Source organism: Furipterus horrens, unplaced genomic scaffold (assembly GCF_987537825.1).
Source record: "Furipterus horrens unplaced genomic scaffold, mFurHor1.1.pri manual_scaffold_6, whole genome shotgun sequence".
NCBI lineage: Eukaryota > Metazoa > Chordata > Mammalia > Chiroptera > Furipteridae > Furipterus > Furipterus horrens.
The window spans coordinates 44222114-44241363 of NW_028327176.1; the positions used below are offsets into that span (position 1 = coordinate 44222114).

The following is a 19250-nucleotide window of genomic DNA, read 5'->3' on the forward strand; positions in this document are numbered from 1 at the left end:
AGGGCGCCGCGGTCGGGAGCGGAGCCTTTTCTCTCAAACAGCGCGCGCCCTCCCCCAGTCGGTTCTGCGTAGAGGTGACCTGACTTAGAGGCTCATTTTGCAGGTGCCGAAATTGTCCGCGCAGTTTCCAATCATGGTGAGTGTGGGCCCCTAGATGCTGCCCACCTCTGGCTTTCTCTGCCTTACGTGGGGTTCCTTGCGCTTGAAGGACTTTAAGGGGAGCGATCTGCAAGACACTGCCCTTCTCGCCCTTTGGAAAGCCCCGACTTATTTTTTGGGGACTGGCGCAGTGACTGTAATTGGGGAGGGGTTGATTTCCACCTTGAGAGAGGGGTTCTTAGGACTCTAGAGATAGCTGTATTTTTTGAAAGGCGTGATCTCAGTCATGCTGCATGGCTGAGGTACAAAAATAGGAATCTGTGGATTTTATCCAAAACACGATATGGGGTTTGATATTGCGGGGGTGGGGGTGGGGGGCGCTCCTAACCTTTCTTTCTCCTCTTATGCCCACAGTCTTTTTAAGGGCTTTTGTCACAAAGCCATTGAAAGCAGAAGGCCCTCGACTGTAAAGATAGTTTTTACTAGGTGCACCAGATCACGATCTACGTTTTCGGGAGACGTGCTTTTCAGCCCTATCTAATTTAATGCCAATTAAAACCCGTTCGTCCAACTTTTGTAATACCAGGACGTGTTGCAATGATAACATCAGCAGTCAAATAACTAGTGTATATAGTCTTCACTGATCTGTATGTTTGGAAAGCTAGAACCGCTACTGTAATTTTTATTTCATTTTTAATAGTTTACTGTACTTTTCCATACCCATTTATCTCCTTTATACCCTCATCCACCTCCACCCATCCCGCTCCCCACTACTTTTAAATATTACACAATGTAACCATCTTGCCATGATGATCTGGATATCTAGATTACCACATCTTGTCTCTGCTGAAAGCAGAAAAGGGGGATGGTGAGGGAACTCTGACGTAGGAATGATCCACCCCCTGTTTGAAGGTGACATTTGACATCAGACTGAAAAATTGCTCTGTACTTGTATTTATAGTTGAGATTATTTGTCCTGCATAAAATACCAAAATGGGTGGGGAGTGTGGGAAAATATTTGATTAGATTGGAAGTTTTCCAGAACCTGAACAAAGGCGAGGGGATTGCTCCATCTACCTTTAAGGGAGCCAGTGGGGACAATTACTAATTCTCAATTAAACCTAGATTTCTTATTGATTTCATCAGATATCATATTTAATCATTTAAATGATGGTTTCAGTGATTGCTGACCTAATCGTAGCATGAAAGCAGTGGCACTTATTATCAGAGAACTGCAGACTTTATAATTTTATAACTGATGGGACCTTTTAAAGATCATTTTGATAAATCTCCCCACTTCATATCTTAAAATTGAGTTTATTGAAACCCTAAGAGAATGTGATTTGCTCAAGGTCACACAACACTTATTTTACTATATTGTGTCATACAGGCACTTATTAAGTCATTACAAAAATAATATTTTTAGTAGCTGACGTTCTGGATGAGGAAGCAAGCTCATTCTGCAAATATAAACTAAAATATGTTGTCAATGTTTGTATTACCTCATAGCTTTATTCCGTGCAATTTAGAATATTGGAATTCTAGAATGGGAAGGGAATTTGGAAATTATTTTTCCTAATCTTAAAACATAGCCTGGTGAGGTCAAATGATTTTCCCAAGGTCACAGAGAGATCCTGGGCCCCCATTCTTGTGTTCATTTTCTGCACAGTAGATCAAGCCAGGCCTTACCCCTGGAAGGTCACTGAGAACCAGGTAACACAGAGACCTTTTTGAGGACCAGTCCTCCTGTGAGTATGCCAAAACTGACAGCAAATTCTCACATGTCTCAAAATCTCTGCCTCCTCAAAAGAACATATGAACAATCACTGAGTTAGAAAAGAGCCATCTTCTAGTAAACTATTCAAAACAATCTTTTAAAAGGGAATTCTTTGCTTATGTCCTTCTGTAGGGAGTGACAGCAAGAATAAACTATATGAAGGAATCTGGACAATACGGTTTGTCTTTTATATTACAGAAACGTATAAATTAGGGGAAAAAAGAATACATGAGTCTCTGTAGACTAACTGAAGGAACACTTAAATTCAGGCTTTATAACTGAGACTTGATCGCATGTGCAAGACAGCCTGCATCTGTAAGAAGGTCATTAGTGCCCTGCCAAGAGCAAAGACATTTCTTCTTTGGATCTTGGCAGAATGCCCAGATATCGAAGCAAAGAATAGTAACCTGTCTTCACACTGTAACATTGTGAAAGTCAGCAGGAAACTCCCACCCTCCTGCTTTTCATCTGCAATGTTCCAAAGAGCAGAAAGAACCAAATACGCAGTTAGTTCTTTCCCTTTTCATCATCAAACATTCAGACACTAACTAGGCTTCATGCTGCTCTTAACAAGATGGAATTACCTGCCTGTGAAAATAATTTGCTCAAAGATACAGAAGAAGGAAACTGCTGAGGTAGATTAGCAGCTGCTCATTAGTTGGCCATAGACCCTTCACTAAGGACTGTAATACTGTGAACACATTTTTAGTAGCTAAAATTAATGCCTAAAATTGCATTCTGTTATAACCATCTACCTGACTTTCTGGGAAGTTAAGCTTTAGGGAAAGTGATAATTCACTTTCCCCTCCATTTCTTAACCCAGCTTGCTTTACATTGAAGTAGCATGTGTTTATCGTTTTCATATTTTCATTCAGTCAGCATACTTGTTGAACACTATGAGGATTGCAAATTTGAGTTGAAGGTGAACTGCTCTCAGGTCACAGTCTGAACTGAACTGGTGTGTGTTTGGAGGTGGGGTTCACAGTCTAATGGAAAGTAACAGACATGTAAATAGAAAACCACAGGCTATAAGAATCCTTAGAGGACAATTCTGCGGTGACAGAGCTATAATTATAGTGCTTGCTACACACTGTTCTTAATTCTTTGTATGTTAACTCTCTCAGTCCTTAAACAGCTACCTTATTTGTTAGGTAGCTGCTGTTATCTCCATTTTCCTGTAGGGAAACTGAATACAGAGAAGTTAAGTAACTTGCCCAGAAACATACAATACACCTGATGAGTTGTGGAGTCAGGATATGAATGCAGAAGTCTGGCTCTAGAGGCCATATCTTTACTACAATCTACTGCCTCTCTGGCCCTCTGGCCTAAAATATAGTACCAGATACATAGTAGAGGTTCAGTGAATGGAATATTGCTTAATGAATGAAGTAAGATAACAGTTCATCCATTGATTTATAAGACTATATCATTGAAACTAGTGACATAAAATAATTTTGCTAAGTATAGCAGGAATTATGATGGTCATTAAGTTTCCAATTTTCTCAATACTTTAGTGTCCAAAGTGTGTGTGCGTGTGTGTGTGTAATTGTTTTTCTATTACAATTGTCCCATTTTTTCCCCTATTGCTCCCCCCCACCCAGCCCACCCCTTCTCCCACAGTCATTCCATGTGTCATTTATACATGTTGTTTGACTAGACTCTTCCCCTACTTATCCTCCTTCTCTCCGCCCCCCCCCCCCCCGGATAACTGTTATTCTGTTCCTTGTTCAATTTTGTTCGTTTGTTTGTGTTGTTCCTTAGTCTCCTGTATCAGGTGATATCATAAGGTATTTTTCTTTCATTGCCTGGCTTATTTCACTAAGCATAATTCTCTCTAGTTCCATCCATGTTGTTGCAAATCCAAAGTATATATTAATAAAATATTTTAAACAAATTTTTGAAGTATGTTAGGTTTGTTTCCAAACAATTCTTTTTACAATTCCAAGTTTTTGGTGGTAGTTTTACTAGATCCAGGTATTCCTTCAATAATTATTTGAGTTCTAACAATGTAGGGAACTGTTCTAGGCAGTTGGAATACAACAATAAGTAAAAATAGACAAAACCCCTGTCATTAAAGAGTTTGCATTCTAAAGAGGAGAAAGTAATTTCCTCTATCCCCTTTTTCTCATCTACTCCAAGGAAATGGAGAAATGACAAAATTAAAAACATGTAAAGCCATATGATAGAAAGCAACCATATATAATAACTTAAGTGTTCTTTATAAACCTAAAGCCTTTTGGGGAATATAACTATGCATTGTACTAAAATTAGTTTATTTGGGGAACTATCATATTGTATATTTAGAGAAATGAATGGGGAAGAAACTCAAAGTCAGGGAGAAACTCTCTTCATAATTTCTTCTTTCCACTCCCACCCTGGTCATATCTTTGAGGAAGAAATTGCACACATAGTCTGCTACAGTCAGATTCATTTCTCTACAAATTGGCACTTATTTCCTGAGATATTTTTTCCTTTGACTTTTTCGGGTACCAAACTGCAAAGTGCTCCTGACCTTCAGAGGTCAGGGTTGGAAGGTTAAAATGACCCTTGAAGGTGATAGTCTCCTTCCATCCCTCCTCTGGAAAAGCAAATTCTAAATATTGGGTTGGCCAAAAAGTCCGTTATGTTTTTTCTGTACGAAATGATTTTGTTAGATTGTATCGCAACAGCTATCAGATCAGCATACAATTTCAAAAAAAAAAAAAAAATCAAAATTGGTGAATTTTTGTGCAACCATTTTAATATTGAAGATGGAAGAATATACACTATTTTCAGCATATTATGCTTTATTATTTCAAGAAAGGTAAAAACAACTGAAATGCAAAAGTAGAGTTATGTGGCTTATGGAGAAGGTGCTATAACTGATCGAATGTGTCAAAGGTGGTTTGGGAAAGTTTCTTGATACTACTGACATTTTGGCCAAATAACTTTTTGCTGTGGGGCTGTCTTATGCTTTGGGAGACATTTAGCAGCACTCCTGGCCTCTACCCACTAGAAGCCAAAAGTGGGAGATAGCCAACAATACTCAGAATATTCAAATCATAAAGTTATTGGTGAAAATGAAAAATATGTCTTATTTTACAGAAAAAAACATGGACCTTTTGGCCAATCCAATATTAAAAAATCAAATTCTTCTATCCTGGTCAATTCATTAGGCCACTTCTCATGCAGGTAGTGATAGAGGTGACACAGAGGAAGTCCATTTATTTACCCAGCACCGTCAAAGGAATAGTACACATTGATTTTATTTTCCATCTAATTGAACTTACCCATTAAGTTTCCAGTTTTGTTTAGCTCTTTTTAATAGAAATAGTTCTTTTCAATTCTCTGAGCTTAACTTTTATTTTCATGACTCAAGGTTGTCACTTTGATACTAGTTATTTTTGTACACATCCCTATTTTGTTAAGGGTCTGTTGAGATCAATAAGGCAACTTCACTCTATGAAAACTAGTATGTACTTTGTACTTACCTCCCTCCCTCCCTTTTTTTTTTTTAATCTTTATTGTATTTTTTTTTACATTACCATTTAGTCCGCTTATAACCCCATCCCCACAGCAATCACCACACTGTTGTCCATGTCCATGAGTCCTTTTTCTTTTTTGCTCAATCTCTCCTCCCCTAACCCCTCCCCCCACTAGCTGTCATCCTGATCTCCATCTATGAGTCTGTCCCAGTTTTCCTTGTTAGTTCAGTTTGTTCATTAGATTCTACATATGAGTGAAATTATATGGTATTTGTCTTTCTCTGGCTTATTTCACTTAACAATGTTCTCCCAGTCCATCTGTGCTGTCACAAAGGGTAAAATTTTCTTTTCTTTTCTTTTTTTTTTTTTTTTTTTTTTTTTACGGCCGAGTAGTATTCCAAGTGTATAAAATGTCCCATATTGATTGTCACTTGGGCTGTGTCCATATCTTGGCAATTGTAAATAAGGCTGCAATGAACATAGGGGTGCTTATATTTTTTCACATTAGTGTTCTGAGTTCCTTCAGGTATGTTCCCAGAAGTGGGATCGCTAGGTCGTAAGGCAGTTCCATTTTTAACTTTTTGAGGTATCTCTACACTGCTTTCCACAGTAGCTACACCAGTCCGTATTCCCACCAACGGGGAAAAGCGTTCCCCTTTCTCCATGTGCTCACCAGGACTTGTTTGTTGATTTATTTTGATGATAACTATTCTGAAGGTGTAAAACATCTCATTATGGTCACCAGTTCAATTCCCAGTCAGGAAACATGCCTGGGTTGCAGGCCAGGTCCCCAGTGGGGGACTGCAAGAGGCAACAGATCAATGTTTCCCTTGCACATCAGTGTTTTTCTTCCTTCGCCTCTCTAAAAATAAATAAAATCTTTTTTAAAAACTACCATTTAAAAATAAGTAAAGGCTTATGTTTCCTCCTCCAAGTTGTTGAATCATGATTCATAATTTTATTAAAACTTCCAGACTTATTGTAATTGGAAAAATCTAAGCACTGTCCTCTTCCTGGTGCAAAAGATTCTGTTGAGCAGATGGGGGGGGAGGGGCGTGGAATTTGCATAAGAGGATTTGTAAAATTCTACTGGCTGCCAGGGTTTGTGTCATAATGTACATCACATTGTTAGGCCTATTTTAGTGATAAAATATCCTTTAAAAGATGAATGAGATTAGGTAAGTAAATCCATTGTAACTGTAAAAGTTAAATAATACCACATAGAAGTTGCTTTGCTAATTTGTACATACTGTATTTACTGGGACAAGTCTGGGATAAGTTAGTTTTCTACTAAGCCACACACAAAGAGACTTTAAAATTTTACGTTAACTTTTAAGGTATGTTGTCTTAATATAGAGATACTCCTGAATATCTTTAGGGTAAAATAGCACTTTTTAATAAAATGTTAAATGGTCTCTGTCATTACAGCCTGAACCAATTAGAGTCCTTGTAACTGGAGCAGCTGGTCAAATTGCATATTCACTGTTGTACAGTATTGGAAATGGATCTGTCTTTGGTAAAGACCAGGTAAGGGTAACTGTCTATAAAGTTTAAAATAAGAATATTGTCGGTAAAACCCTGTATTTAGTTGCAAAGAAATTTTTTAATGGCGAAGGAATGGGTAATCCCAATAAATGTACTAGGCACACTGCTATAAATGGAGGCGCCCCTCCAGGCATTAAAAACGCTTTGCAAATCCTGTATTTAGCTGATTTGGTGCAGCCAGCAGGTGTCAGTCAGTGGAAGGTATTCGCTATTGACAGGAACTGTTAGGGAGAGTAATGTGGGAGAGAAAGTTCCTGAATCAGCACTTTATTGTTTGTAAATGGTCTTTAGACCCCAAACAGGTAAATCTTCTCAGTTTGAATCAGACACCCTCTATTCCAGCAGGTCTGATTAATGTACATTAAAATTCTTTTCTAAAGTATTTATTCATTCTCTTCATCCATGGATATCAGATTCTTCCTTTACCCCAAATACTGCACTTATCTTAGCTTTCCATGAAAAGCTAAGAACTCAAATCAGATATATGGCTATAGGAGCCATGTAACTTCAATTTGATATCCCACTTACTCCTTTAAGATTCAGTAATAGTGACTTATCTTACTGTGTCTGGTAGCAGCTATTGCTGATTTTATAGCATTCTTTTTTCTAAAAGTACCATATTAGATACTTGAACTAAAATTATTTTGAATAATGGGAATTATACACACCAAATAAGCAACTTTTTAAAAGGACTTTTTTTGTGACTAAATGACATAACCTACACTGACAGATGCTGTCCTTGGTATTTATTTGGCAGCCTATAATTCTTGTGCTATTGGATATCACTCCCATGATGGGTGTCCTGGACGGTGTCCTAATGGAACTGCAAGATTGCGCCCTTCCCCTCCTGAAAGGTACGTTAGAGAGTAGAGGGGAGAGGGATTTTTATAGTACTTAATGCCTTTCGAAAATAGATTTCAGATTTTTGTTAGCCTAACCATTAGAAATTATTTCATAAAAGTAGTTTGTTTTTGTTTCTTGAACTACAACTACTTGGTAAGCTGTACTATACCAAAAATAAATAAAAGTAATTATATGCCAAGAATAAATAAGGGTAAAAGCAAGGAATAGCCAGTGTAAAGTAACTATGCTTTTACCAAACATGCTTATATATAATGTTTTACTAATTAAGTATAGTTTTGCATAGGGTTGTGCACCTGAGATTGTCTACACTGTGTTTTTATTTAAAGTCTATTTAAATAGTAATAGTAGCATCCTATAATGAAGAACTTTTTAACTGTAAATGATGTCTTCCAGAGCCACATGCTGCCCTGAAGGTGGAAATAGGTTGGTCCCTCATATATAGATGGCCCCATCCCATCTGCTGTCTGGTTGAGATATAGTGTAAATTTTCCTAATCATATACTACATAGTTTGAAAAAGCCTGCCAGAGTTCTGAGAAGAGCTGTTGAGAATCATTGAACTATTACTTAAGTATAAGGCAGGAATCTTAAATTTGATTGAAAGGCTTATTAAAAGATTAGGTCAAGTTGTAAACTAACTTGAGTATTTTTATGTAGCTATACCTTTATCTTGATCTTTTTCTTTTGATGAAGATTTAATTAATAATACTCTCCTAGAAGTTGGTACAGAACAAAATGTATACCAAAGAGAAACCATGCTCAGAATTCATGTATAGGGTTGACCAAAAAGTTCGTATGGTTTTATCTGTAGAATAAAAGACACATTTTTCATTTTTACCAATAACTTTATTGATTTGGATATTTTGAGCATATCGGCTATCTCCCACACAGTATAATGTTGATTGTTCTCAATTCATGTCTCAATTTGACTGCTGTCAAATTCAGCTGGTCTACCCAACTGTGGAGCATTGTCCAGCAAGAAATATCTAACACAGAACTTTACTAACCACTTCTGACACATTTGATGAGTCACAGCACCTTCTGCATACACTGCACAAATCTTTTCTTTTTTTTGCGCTTCAGTTGTGTTTTTACCTTTCTTGAAATAATAATGCCAAAAAACATGCCTATTTGCTTCCATCTTCTATAGTAAAAGAAATTCACCACTTTTCCTAAGTATTTTTAAATGCATGCTGATATGACAGCTGTCACAACACAATCTAACAAAATTGTTTGAAATGAAGTTAAAGACAATTAAGCATCATTAGAGCCGTCTTACAGTAAAACTAAACAAACTTTTTGGCCAACTCAATATATATTCAGTAAACATTTACTAAGAGGGATACTGCCATCTAAATCATTTGGATGCACAGCTATTCAGCTGGCTCCCTCGCTTCACCAAAATTTGCAAATCAACTTCCTTCATTAATTTTTCCCATTTATATTCTCTTTGATGTGTTTCTTCTGTCCAGGTTACAGGCAGCTTGTCCTTGGTCAGCTAAGAATGTGTGGCTGGGAATAAGATGAAATTTCTTTTTCTCCAATTGGTCTTCCTACATGTACCTATTTGGGGGCTTATAGCAGCCTGACTATGACAGGTCACTGATTTAAAAATGTATGCCCATCCTGGTTGTCTTAGTTCTTGAGAATTACTTCAACAGAAATACCATAGAGTGAGTAGTTTATAAACAGCAGAAGCTTATTTCTCACAGTTCTGGAAGCTGGGAAGTCAGAGATCATAGAGCCAGCAGATTGGGTGTCTGGTGAGAGCCCAATTCTTGGTTCATAGATGGCCATCTTCTCACCATATCCTCACATGGTGAAAGCGATGAAGCAGCCTTAAGGGCACTAATCCCACTCAAGATGGCTTTACCTTGGTGACCTAATCACCTACCAAAGGCCCCACCTCTTAATACCATGATATTAAGGATAAATTTTGTGGGGGATACAAACTTTCAGTCTATAACTCTGGTCATGGACTTTTAATTACTTAAATACTTAAAGTAATTGTAACTTAAAGGTTAGGTGAATTAATTTCTCTTTTGTGTTATCTGTGGTTATTAGCCTAAATAACATGTTGCCTTGATGTTTATCATATTATACCTTTCCATCCTATCTGATTATGAAAGATAAAAGGCATAGAATTGTTGAAATTGAGATAATTATTGAAATAGGAAAAGCAGAATAAATATATTGACATTTCTGTTATTGTTGAACTCATAATTTGTCTTTCTCAGGCCCCTAAGACTTTTATCAATGTGATATGTAACTGTTAACATTTGCTAGAAAGTGAAGGAGTTAATAGATTCAATATGAAAAAGAATCCTCAGACATTGTTGTTTAAGTATCTCTGCATATTTATTGCCATGTTGTTTGCAGATGTCATCACAACAGATAAAGAAGAGGTTGCCTTCAAAGACCTGGATGTGGCCGTTCTTGTGGGCTCCATGCCAAGAAGGGATGGCATGGAAAGGAAGGATTTACTCAAAGCAAATGTGAATATCTTCAAATGCCAGGGTGCAGCCTTGGAGAAATATGCCAAGAAGTCAGTTAAGGTGACCAATTCAGTAGTACTTTATGGGGTTTTCATTATCAGCATTTGAAACTTCTGCTTTCAACATTTAAGTGAAAACAAAATAATTTGCCTCCCCGCCCCCTGCTCAGTTCTGTGCAGTAGTCAGTAAATACAGATACATAGTTTTGCTTGATAAGCTCTCCCTTTCTGGGTTTTCCTCTTATAGTGTAGAACTCTGTATTCAGAGGTGCTCGAAAATATTTTGCCTTTTACTATTACCTGGAAGTTTAATATTAATTTGTAAACCCATAGGGCACAGAGCTTCCTGGTATCTTTTAGCTGTGTGGAAATATTTGTCCAGACATCTGGATTTGTGCATGATTGTGGAAGGAGGTAGCTATAAGCTGTGTTCTTAGCAGTAGGAGATGGGGGCTTGTAAATACTCAGAATTTCTCAATACAGTGATATGCTTATCTCCTGAGGAGTTAAGTCAGTATGACTTTCAGGCTATTTTAGTTCCTAAATTTGTCTTGATATTGCAATAAAGTTTCCTTTTACCAATTAAATATCACCAAACTAGAACTTAGTTGTCACAGCAGAAAGTTTGCCAGTCCGAGGTTTTGTTGATTTTGATACACTTCTTCCTCTGTATCCTGACTTCAAAGAAAGGTAAAAGAAATTTTATAAGATTGTTGCCAGTTATAATATTTTGTTACAATACTTCATAAACATCTGAATGTTTGCTTTCTGTGGATTTCATTTTAAATAATTAACTTTTACAGAGAATAATATAGAAATAAGTTGAGTATTAATCCACAGGTCTCTTATTAAAAATGTAGTTGTAGTACTCTTTGCACTGTAATCATCTGCACAGTAATCGCCCCTTCACCACCAGTCCCTTTTTGGGAAATACACACTGAATGGAGTACTTGGGGCATTAGATATCATGTCTGCAGCTTACTCTCAAGTGGGCCAAAAATAAAAGACTGAGGGAGAGGATAGACAGGGAGTATAGAGAGAGGGAGAGAAATGGAGCAACTTAGAGAATCTGGGTCAGGGGGATGTGGGAGTTTGTAATATCCTTGTAAGTTTTTTGTAAGTCTGATATTATTTCACAGTTTTTTTAAATTATTTTATTAAAGATTTTTAAAACTTGAAAGTATGTATACATTTTTCTAGACTGTATTATAATCCAATGTATCCCATACTTCCCTGATTAAAAAAAAAGGGGGGGCTAAAATGCTTTCTTCTAAAAATTAATTCAGTAGGTATGGAATGGTTGGGACCTTGTAAGGGACCTGGTAGTCTGTATTTTGGCAAATATCTCAGTGAATTCTTAAAATTAGGCAAGATTGAGAAACACTACAAATCATTGTCCTAAAGTAAAATGCTTGAGTAGAATTTCTTTCTTGAACTATTTTTATAAGAAGGAAAATTTTATCGATGAATCAACTCAGAGACAGAGCCTTAGATTACTTGTTTGTGTGTGTGTGTGTGTGTGTGTGTGTGTGTCGGGAAGATAGATGTTCTCTTTCCGTTTTGGCACAAAACAAAATAGAAAGACATACTTTAAGTCCTGGGCAGCACTACCTGAAAAGTGACTTATTTACATAATGGTGGTTTTATTAAAGAAATGTTTTCAGTAGACACAGCAAACCCTAACAAGAGGGGAAAAGTTTATAGAAGAGAGAATAGAAACTATTTAGAATGATAACTGCATATTTAGCTGACACAAGCTTGATACAAAGCCTAGATGTTATACATTTGTCAGTTGTATTCTAAGACAGTTAAGTATTATATGGTCTATACCTCTGCTGTGGTGGGTTTCCTAGGTTATCGTGGTGGGAAACCCAGCTAATACCAACTGTCTGACAGCCTGTAAGTCGGCACCATCCATTCCTAAGGAGAATTTCAGTTGCTTGACTCGTTTGGATCACAACCGAGCTAAAGCTCAGGTAAGAAAGATGCCTTTTCAAGTTTCGTGAACGTTCAACTTTATAAAATCTTTTCTTTTTCCTCACTTTTAAAGTAGCTGAATCTTAGTTGTGCTTTTGTTGTTGTTGTTTAGTAGGAAGCTATTCCAATTAGTAGGAAGCTATTCCAATTTGTTAGGGAGTTTTTAAATCTAGTCATATAAGGACCAGAGCTGAACTTCCTACTTAATTTTCTCAAGTATACTTCATTTGCTAACGATAATTAAATGGTGGTTGCTGATGTCCTGTTATGACAGTGGTTAAAAGGTATTCACCAGTATAGATAATTCACATGAAGGTACATAATTGAGTTTATTTTTGTCAAATATACATATAGGAGATTATAAAATGAAAGATTTCAGCTTTACGTGTTTTGTGTGGTTCTGCTTTCTTTTCCTACAGCTATCAGAATCAAGATTTTTTTAATTGTTAATTTTATATTCTTTTAAATTTTATGTCATTCTATATATTTCCATAAAATTCCCTACTTTTCACTGTTTAGTAGCTAAGTTTTAATTATTGTCAAGGATTCTTACCTTAGATAAATATGTCAAGGGGTTGGTGACCAGAGTATTAACCTTAACTTGTTAAAAAAATTAAAGGCCATGCCACTCTTCTGTAATAGTTTCCTAGGCTTTCTCAGATCTAGATGATCCTGGTGCCCTTGGAAGCCGTGACCAAGTTCTAGTTCTGAAACATAACCTCTTTTCTTTTCCCTAGTGATTTTTCCGGCCATCCCTCCTTATCCACAGGTCATCACCACTAGAGAGGTCTACGAGTTTAGTCCTTTCTCTTCTAGAGGAGACAGCTTTGTTTAGTTTTAAGAGAACTATTTTTACCAAAAGATAATGTGAGCTCTGCTGTACACTGAGATTTGATAATCTTTCAGCTTTGGAGTACCCAGTGAAGGAGAAGATAATTTACATTCATTAAGCTTCTACTGTGAGCTGAGTGCTTTACATATAATTTACCATTTAATTCTTAAAGTAATTATATGAGATGCCCATTATTATCACTGTTTTACAGATAAGAAACCTAAAGTCTGGGAAGGTCAGGGAACCTGCTTAAAAACATACAGCTAGTAAATGATGGTGCTACCTAGATTTGCCTAAGTCCAAACCCTTGTGTGTATTCTTAATGTGGGATCAAGTAACCTAAATCAACTGATCTTGAGAAAGTGTATCCGGTTTATAAAATGGGATAATTGTATCTACCTCAAACTAGTTAGGTAGATTAAATGAGATAAGATCTATGTTAAGATCTTATCATGGTGCCTGTCACATTGTAAAACTCAATGAAGGTTGGCTGCTGTTATTATTAAAAGGGATATATCCAAGAGTTGAGAAGAGCTATACCTCAGAAGTATCTCCTTAAATATTCCAGTTAACTTAAAAGGTCTTTGAATAACAAACTTAAATTGCATATTATTCCTGAGAAGATTAAGGCTGTGGACTGGGTCTTTTTTCCTTATTATTTAGCTAGAGTCTGGTGGCTAGGAAGGAATGGGAATTTGTTTGAATGACTATAGAGGCAGAAGATTTGGGTACTATAGAAACTGGTACAGATGAATGGTATGGCCTCTAACTTGGGTATGATACAACACGTACTATTTAACAGTTAAGGAAAAGATATAAATATTTGCAGTTGTAGATTTTGGATTGCCAGGTGTTTACTTAATTTCGTTGCAAGGGGAAGGTAAAATGACAACACCAGTGAACTTTCATCTTTGCTGTTTCACCTGAGACCTTGGTAGAAGCAGGCATTGGAAGATTCTGCTTCCAGAGGTACTACTAAGTAACAGTTTGTTCCAGTACCTGAAAGAGTTTTTCTTGTAGGGGTGAAAGTCTAAATGAGGAAAGAGGGAATACGAAGCTATGTCATTGAACTTGAATATTTGGTACATGTTCAGCATGCCCGTCTGGTACAGTGACAGCTTTTAGGAAGTTTTTGAAGGAACAGCTTCTTCCTTAATCCAGTGAAAAAAAATAAGAAACCCAAAGATGAATTTTTCTTACATGAATGGTTATTAGGCTTATATAATTTGTTTTGGAATTCAGAGGACTTCACTACCTAGCTATTGTTTATCACCTTCAGAACTCGCCTGTGTATTTGCAAACCAGAATTGCATATGTGTCTGCTGACAAAGCAGTTTGGCAACGAAATCAGTTAACTGGTATCAGGGGAAGAAGATTGCTAGGACTGGAGAATTAGTGAAAAAGCATTTAATAGGTTTGTATTAGAGACATGGAAGTGTCTAAGGGAGCAAGAAACTACTATCCTGGATACATGTTCATTTAAACTCTGACATGAATGACATTCAGAAACTATATTTGCAAAGTACTGACTTTTGCTGTCCAGACATAAGTAGATTAGATCAAGAGATCCAAAGAACAAGAGGAGGTGGGCAGGCAACAGGACAAAGGAAGTAGGAAGAGCTCTGTGATGAGGGGAGGCCTAAGAGTGTGTCTTTACTATACTTAAGAGCAACTAAAGCTGACATTCGGCAAAATGTTCTGAGTTCTTGGTAATGTGCATCTTGGGTTACTTGCCCTAGGTATAAATGTTCCTTTTCTCTCTACAATGCCAGCTAAATATAAATAAGGACAGTTCTTCCCAAGTCCTTTCAGGTTGTGGCGCACACAGAAAATGGTACTCATTGCACAATGTAGCACTCTACCCCAACCACTAAGCAGGTCAGTAGCTGGGTACCCTGAAACCAGCCATCTGTCTAATTTGTGAAGACTGATTTTGTAGTTAATACTTGCAGAACTCTAGATGAAGCAGGGTTTAGATTGGAAGTAATTTTTTTGTTTGATTTTAATTTTTTTAGTTTGGAATAATTACAGACTCAGAAGAAGTTGCAAAAATAGTAGAGAATCCCATGTACCCATTATGGGCTTTCCTCAGTGATTCCATCGTACATAACTCGAGAGCATTAGACTAGGTACATCACTGCTAAGTAGAGTTACTCAGATTGCTGCAGTTTAAGAACAATTCTGTGACATTTAATCATATATATAGATTACCATAAACACAATAGTCAAAACACAAAACTGTTCCATAACCCACAAAAGAACTCCTAACACATCAGCTTTTCAAAATTCTTTTTCAAGGCCCTGGCTGGGTAATTCAGTTGGTTAGAGCATCGTCTCCATAAGCCAATCTCCAGTCAGGGCATATACAAGAAGGAACCAATGAATGCATAAATAAATAGGACAACAAACAATGTTTCGCTCTCTCTGTTCCCCTCTCTCTCTAAAATCAATAAATTTTTTTTAAAAATTCTTTTTTGAAACATTTTCTGGTTCATCATAAATTCTGTCTGATTAGAAACAAATTACACATATAACTAGCCATAATGTTTTTTTCTGCACATTACCTTATCAGGCAAATCACAAAAGACAGTGATTTTATTTTATTTAAATCTTTCAAAACATAACTTTCTGACCCTTTCTGTGACCCCTATACTATATAACATAACTGATGCTCATGTGACCACAAGGCCTACAGGATCCTAAAGTGCTTTCTGAAACTATAACTAGAGAGTGTTACATCTGGTATAATTTTAGTATTACATATGTTATTTTAAACTGTTTTCTTCAGTTTGCTAGTCTGTAAAATGAGGGCAGTCAAACTTTGCTCATCTGAGTCCCTTCCTTCCAACTCTAAAATTACCTGTTTAGGATTATTTGAAAATTACCCAGTTTATATATGATATATAATTAAAATTTCACCAAAGTGTAGAGAAAGTACCTAAATACCTAATTGCTCAGAAGTGCTGAGGCAACATCTCCAAGTAAGTAAGAACAACAAACCAAGAGTCACATTTACATATTCAAGCAATATTAACCTCTTGCTTGGTGTTTTATATTTGATAGACCCACTATATTAATAAGTTAACAACAAACTGTATGATGTTCTCTATTCTTAAATAGGTCATATTTTGAAATGAAAAGTATGTGTCTACATAATGTATTTGTTTTTTATTTAACTAGATTGCTCTTAAGCTTGGTGTGACTTCTGATGATGTAAAGAATGTCATTATCTGGGGAAACCATTCCTCAACTCAGTATCCAGATGTCAACCATGCCAAGGTGAAACTGCAAGGAAAGGAAGTTGGCGTTTATGAAGCTGTGAAAGATGACAGCTGGCTCAAGGGAGAATTCATCACAGTAAGTAAAATCTGGGAGCTCCTTAATAGCTGGGCATAAAGAGCTCTTGAGAAAGGCACCCATTACTGATCCGATTGTTCTCCAGAGGTAGGGGAGGAAGGACACAAGGAGAGCAGGTCTTTGACAGTTGTCTGATAACTACATACTTTATTTTGGGGTCATACTAAGCCCACTCTGATCTAAGCTGTTGTGTGGTAGTCAGGATTGATTGTTAAAGTGGGAAAAAACTAGAAAAAGGGGGGGGGGTCTAGTTATCTTTATACAGAGCTCCATTTCTTTGTATGATATATTGGACTTTCTGTGGAGACTTGTAAATTTCTTTTTTCTTAAAAAACTGCTACTTGTAACTGAAATGGGTTAGTAAGGCCAACATTGGGTAGTTTCCTGGTTTTAGGAGGGACACATTAAGCCATGGTTGCAGCCTTTCACCCCAGGGTCAGTTTGGAATTGATGAAAATGCAGCAATTATGATCCAAGTAACACAGTTGTCTCTACCTACCCCCACCCAGACTGTGCAGCAGCGTGGCGCTGCTGTCATCAAGGCTCGAAAACTGTCCAGCGCAATGTCTGCTGCAAAAGCCATCTGTGACCACATCAGAGACATCTGGTTTGGAACCCCAGAGGTAAGGACTCAGTGATTTGCACAGGCCACTCTTTTACTTTTGTCCTCTGATACTGTAATGTAAAAAGAACATAGCCTTAGCAGTCAGGCAGGTTAGGTTCCCATCCTGGCTCAGCTGCCTACTAGCTGGGTGACCTTGGGAAGGTTACCTAACCTTTCTGAGCTGTCTCATCCTCTTAACATGGTGGTGAGGGTTAAATGGGGTGATGCATATAAAAAGCACCTAGCACACATGGTAGGGGTGGCATTTTTCATCTTAAAGCCTATATTGGGCCATAGTTTCATCATTTATAAAAGGAGGATTTTGTTTCTGTGGCCTACTTCACAAGTGGATTGGAAGAATGGAATGAGATAATACCCATAGAAGTGCCTGGTGATGGTTCCTTATATAGTAATGAAATTATGCGCATAGTAAGAACGTGTCACCTATTTTAATTTTGTTAGTTCACATGTCTGTTGGTTATATAAACTAGTTCTTAAGCACCATGTTAAAAACTGTTATTTTCAGGGAGAGTTTGTGTCCATGGGCATTATCTCTGATGGCAACTCCTATGGTGTTCCCAATGATCTGCTCTACTCATTCCCTGTTACAATCAAGGTAAGATACTTTAGAGTTATTTCCTCTGTCCCCTACTGGAAGAGTAGTTGTATATTTTTATTAATAATGGCATAATTTAGTCTAGAAAGTTGTTTCTTTACTAAATTAGACATTTTTCTCAGCTTTAAAATCATGTAAAGCACTTCAGGTCATTGAAAGATTGAAATTAATCTGGAAAGCAAGATCTAACTTGTCCCACTAGATAGATTTTGTTATGCCTCTAATCAGATACCTATAAATAGTATCTTCTAAGTGAAGCAATAGTTCTCAGTATTGTTGCTCTTTATTATAAAATTATTCTTTTTTTTTTGCTAATTCTCATTTAAAGATTTTTTTCTAGATTCAGTAAGTTAAATTAAAGTGTTGAGTTTGTATCAAAATTAGTAAAGGGTAAAGGGGGCCAAATATATGGTGACAGAAGATGATTTGACTTTGGGTGGTGGGCACACAATGCAATATACAGATCATGTATCATCGAAATCTACACTTGAAGCCTATATGATGCTATTAACAAATGTAACCCCAGTAAATTTAATTTTAAAAATGTATTTTTAAAAAATAAATTTAAAATTATCCATTAAGATCTGGGTTTTGATTTGCTTCTTTAGAATCAGACTTTAAAACAGATAGTCTCTATATTGAAGTTCAAATTAAACTGCTTGCTAGAGAATCAATTCTAATTCAGTTGTAAATCTCTTATTTGCAATTATTTTCAAACAGAATAAGACATGGAAGATTGTTGAAGGTCTGCCTATTAATGATTTCTCACGTGAGAAGATGGAGCTTACTGCAAAGGAACTAACAGAAGAAAAAACAACTGCGTTTGAATTTCTTTCCTCCCCGTGACTAGACAGTCATTTTGAAGTTACTAAATACCCCAAAGCTGAAGAATCTAAATGTCGTCTTTGACTCTAGTATCAAATAATAATACTATACTTAAATCACTTATGAAACACAGCACATTTTAATGATTGTGTGCTTCTCGGTACAAATTTGTGACGGTTCATCATCATGCTCTTAGTGTTGCATTCTAAATAAAATATATATTCAAGTGAAGGTGACTTAGACTCTAATTTTTAGCTAATATTTTGTTTCTATTCAGGAAACAAACTTGCATGTTTCCTAGCCTACAGAAGGGGGTGTGACTTTTTTAAACCAGAGAAAGGCAATGAGATGGAAAATGTCACAAGGGAAGGCATAATTCTCTTATATTTAAATAGAATAGGAAAATCCACCTTTGACAATGCATCAATTTACTCCAGAATATATTTTTAAACATTACCTTTATTAGGTTAACACCTACTATTTTTTAAATCCTAAAGTTTAGTTCATGCTTTGTGGATAATTTGATTTTAACAGTAGCTGTTAAATAGGTTGCAGATAATACTGTGTTAATAGTTTAATGCTATTGTATGGAATTAGAATAATCATCCTCATAATAGAAAAAAAAGGTAGTAAGTCTTCCCTTTAGGTATTCCTTTGAAGCAGATGAGGAATCATTTAAATTTTATAACCGGTAAATGCCACAGGAATTTATGCTAGCCAGACTATTCTCAACCTAAGCTTATTACTAGAAGAATAGAGTTGTTTAAAAAAAAAAAAAAAATAGTCTTTCCCCAAAA

The 19250-nt window shown here is 36.4% G+C and overlaps 1 protein-coding gene across 1 annotated transcript; it reads left to right on the top strand.

Moving 5' to 3' along the window:
* The first annotated feature begins 40 nt into the window (after positions 1 to 40).
* MDH1 (malate dehydrogenase 1) lies at positions 41 to 18684 on the top strand. The gene is made up of 9 exons (XM_090281378.1): positions 41 to 136; positions 6769 to 6867; positions 7643 to 7739; positions 10128 to 10303; positions 12096 to 12218; positions 16232 to 16408; positions 16918 to 17031; positions 17539 to 17628; positions 18349 to 18684. Exons 1-9 carry the CDS (start codon positions 134 to 136, stop codon positions 18472 to 18474), a joined length of 1005 nt encoding a protein of 334 aa, XP_090137504.1. The 5' UTR covers positions 41 to 133; the 3' UTR covers positions 18475 to 18684.
* Positions 18685 to 19250: the final 566 nt, after the last annotated feature.

Coding starts and splice junctions, on each gene's coding strand:
- MDH1 (XM_090281378.1), top strand. Junction 16,409..16,917: donor TCAAGGGAGAATTCATCACA/GTAAGTAAAATC, acceptor ACCCCCACCCAG/ACTGTGCAGCAGCGTGGCGC. Junction 17,629..18,348: donor CATTCCCTGTTACAATCAAG/GTAAGATACTTT, acceptor ATTTTCAAACAG/AATAAGACATGGAAGATTGT.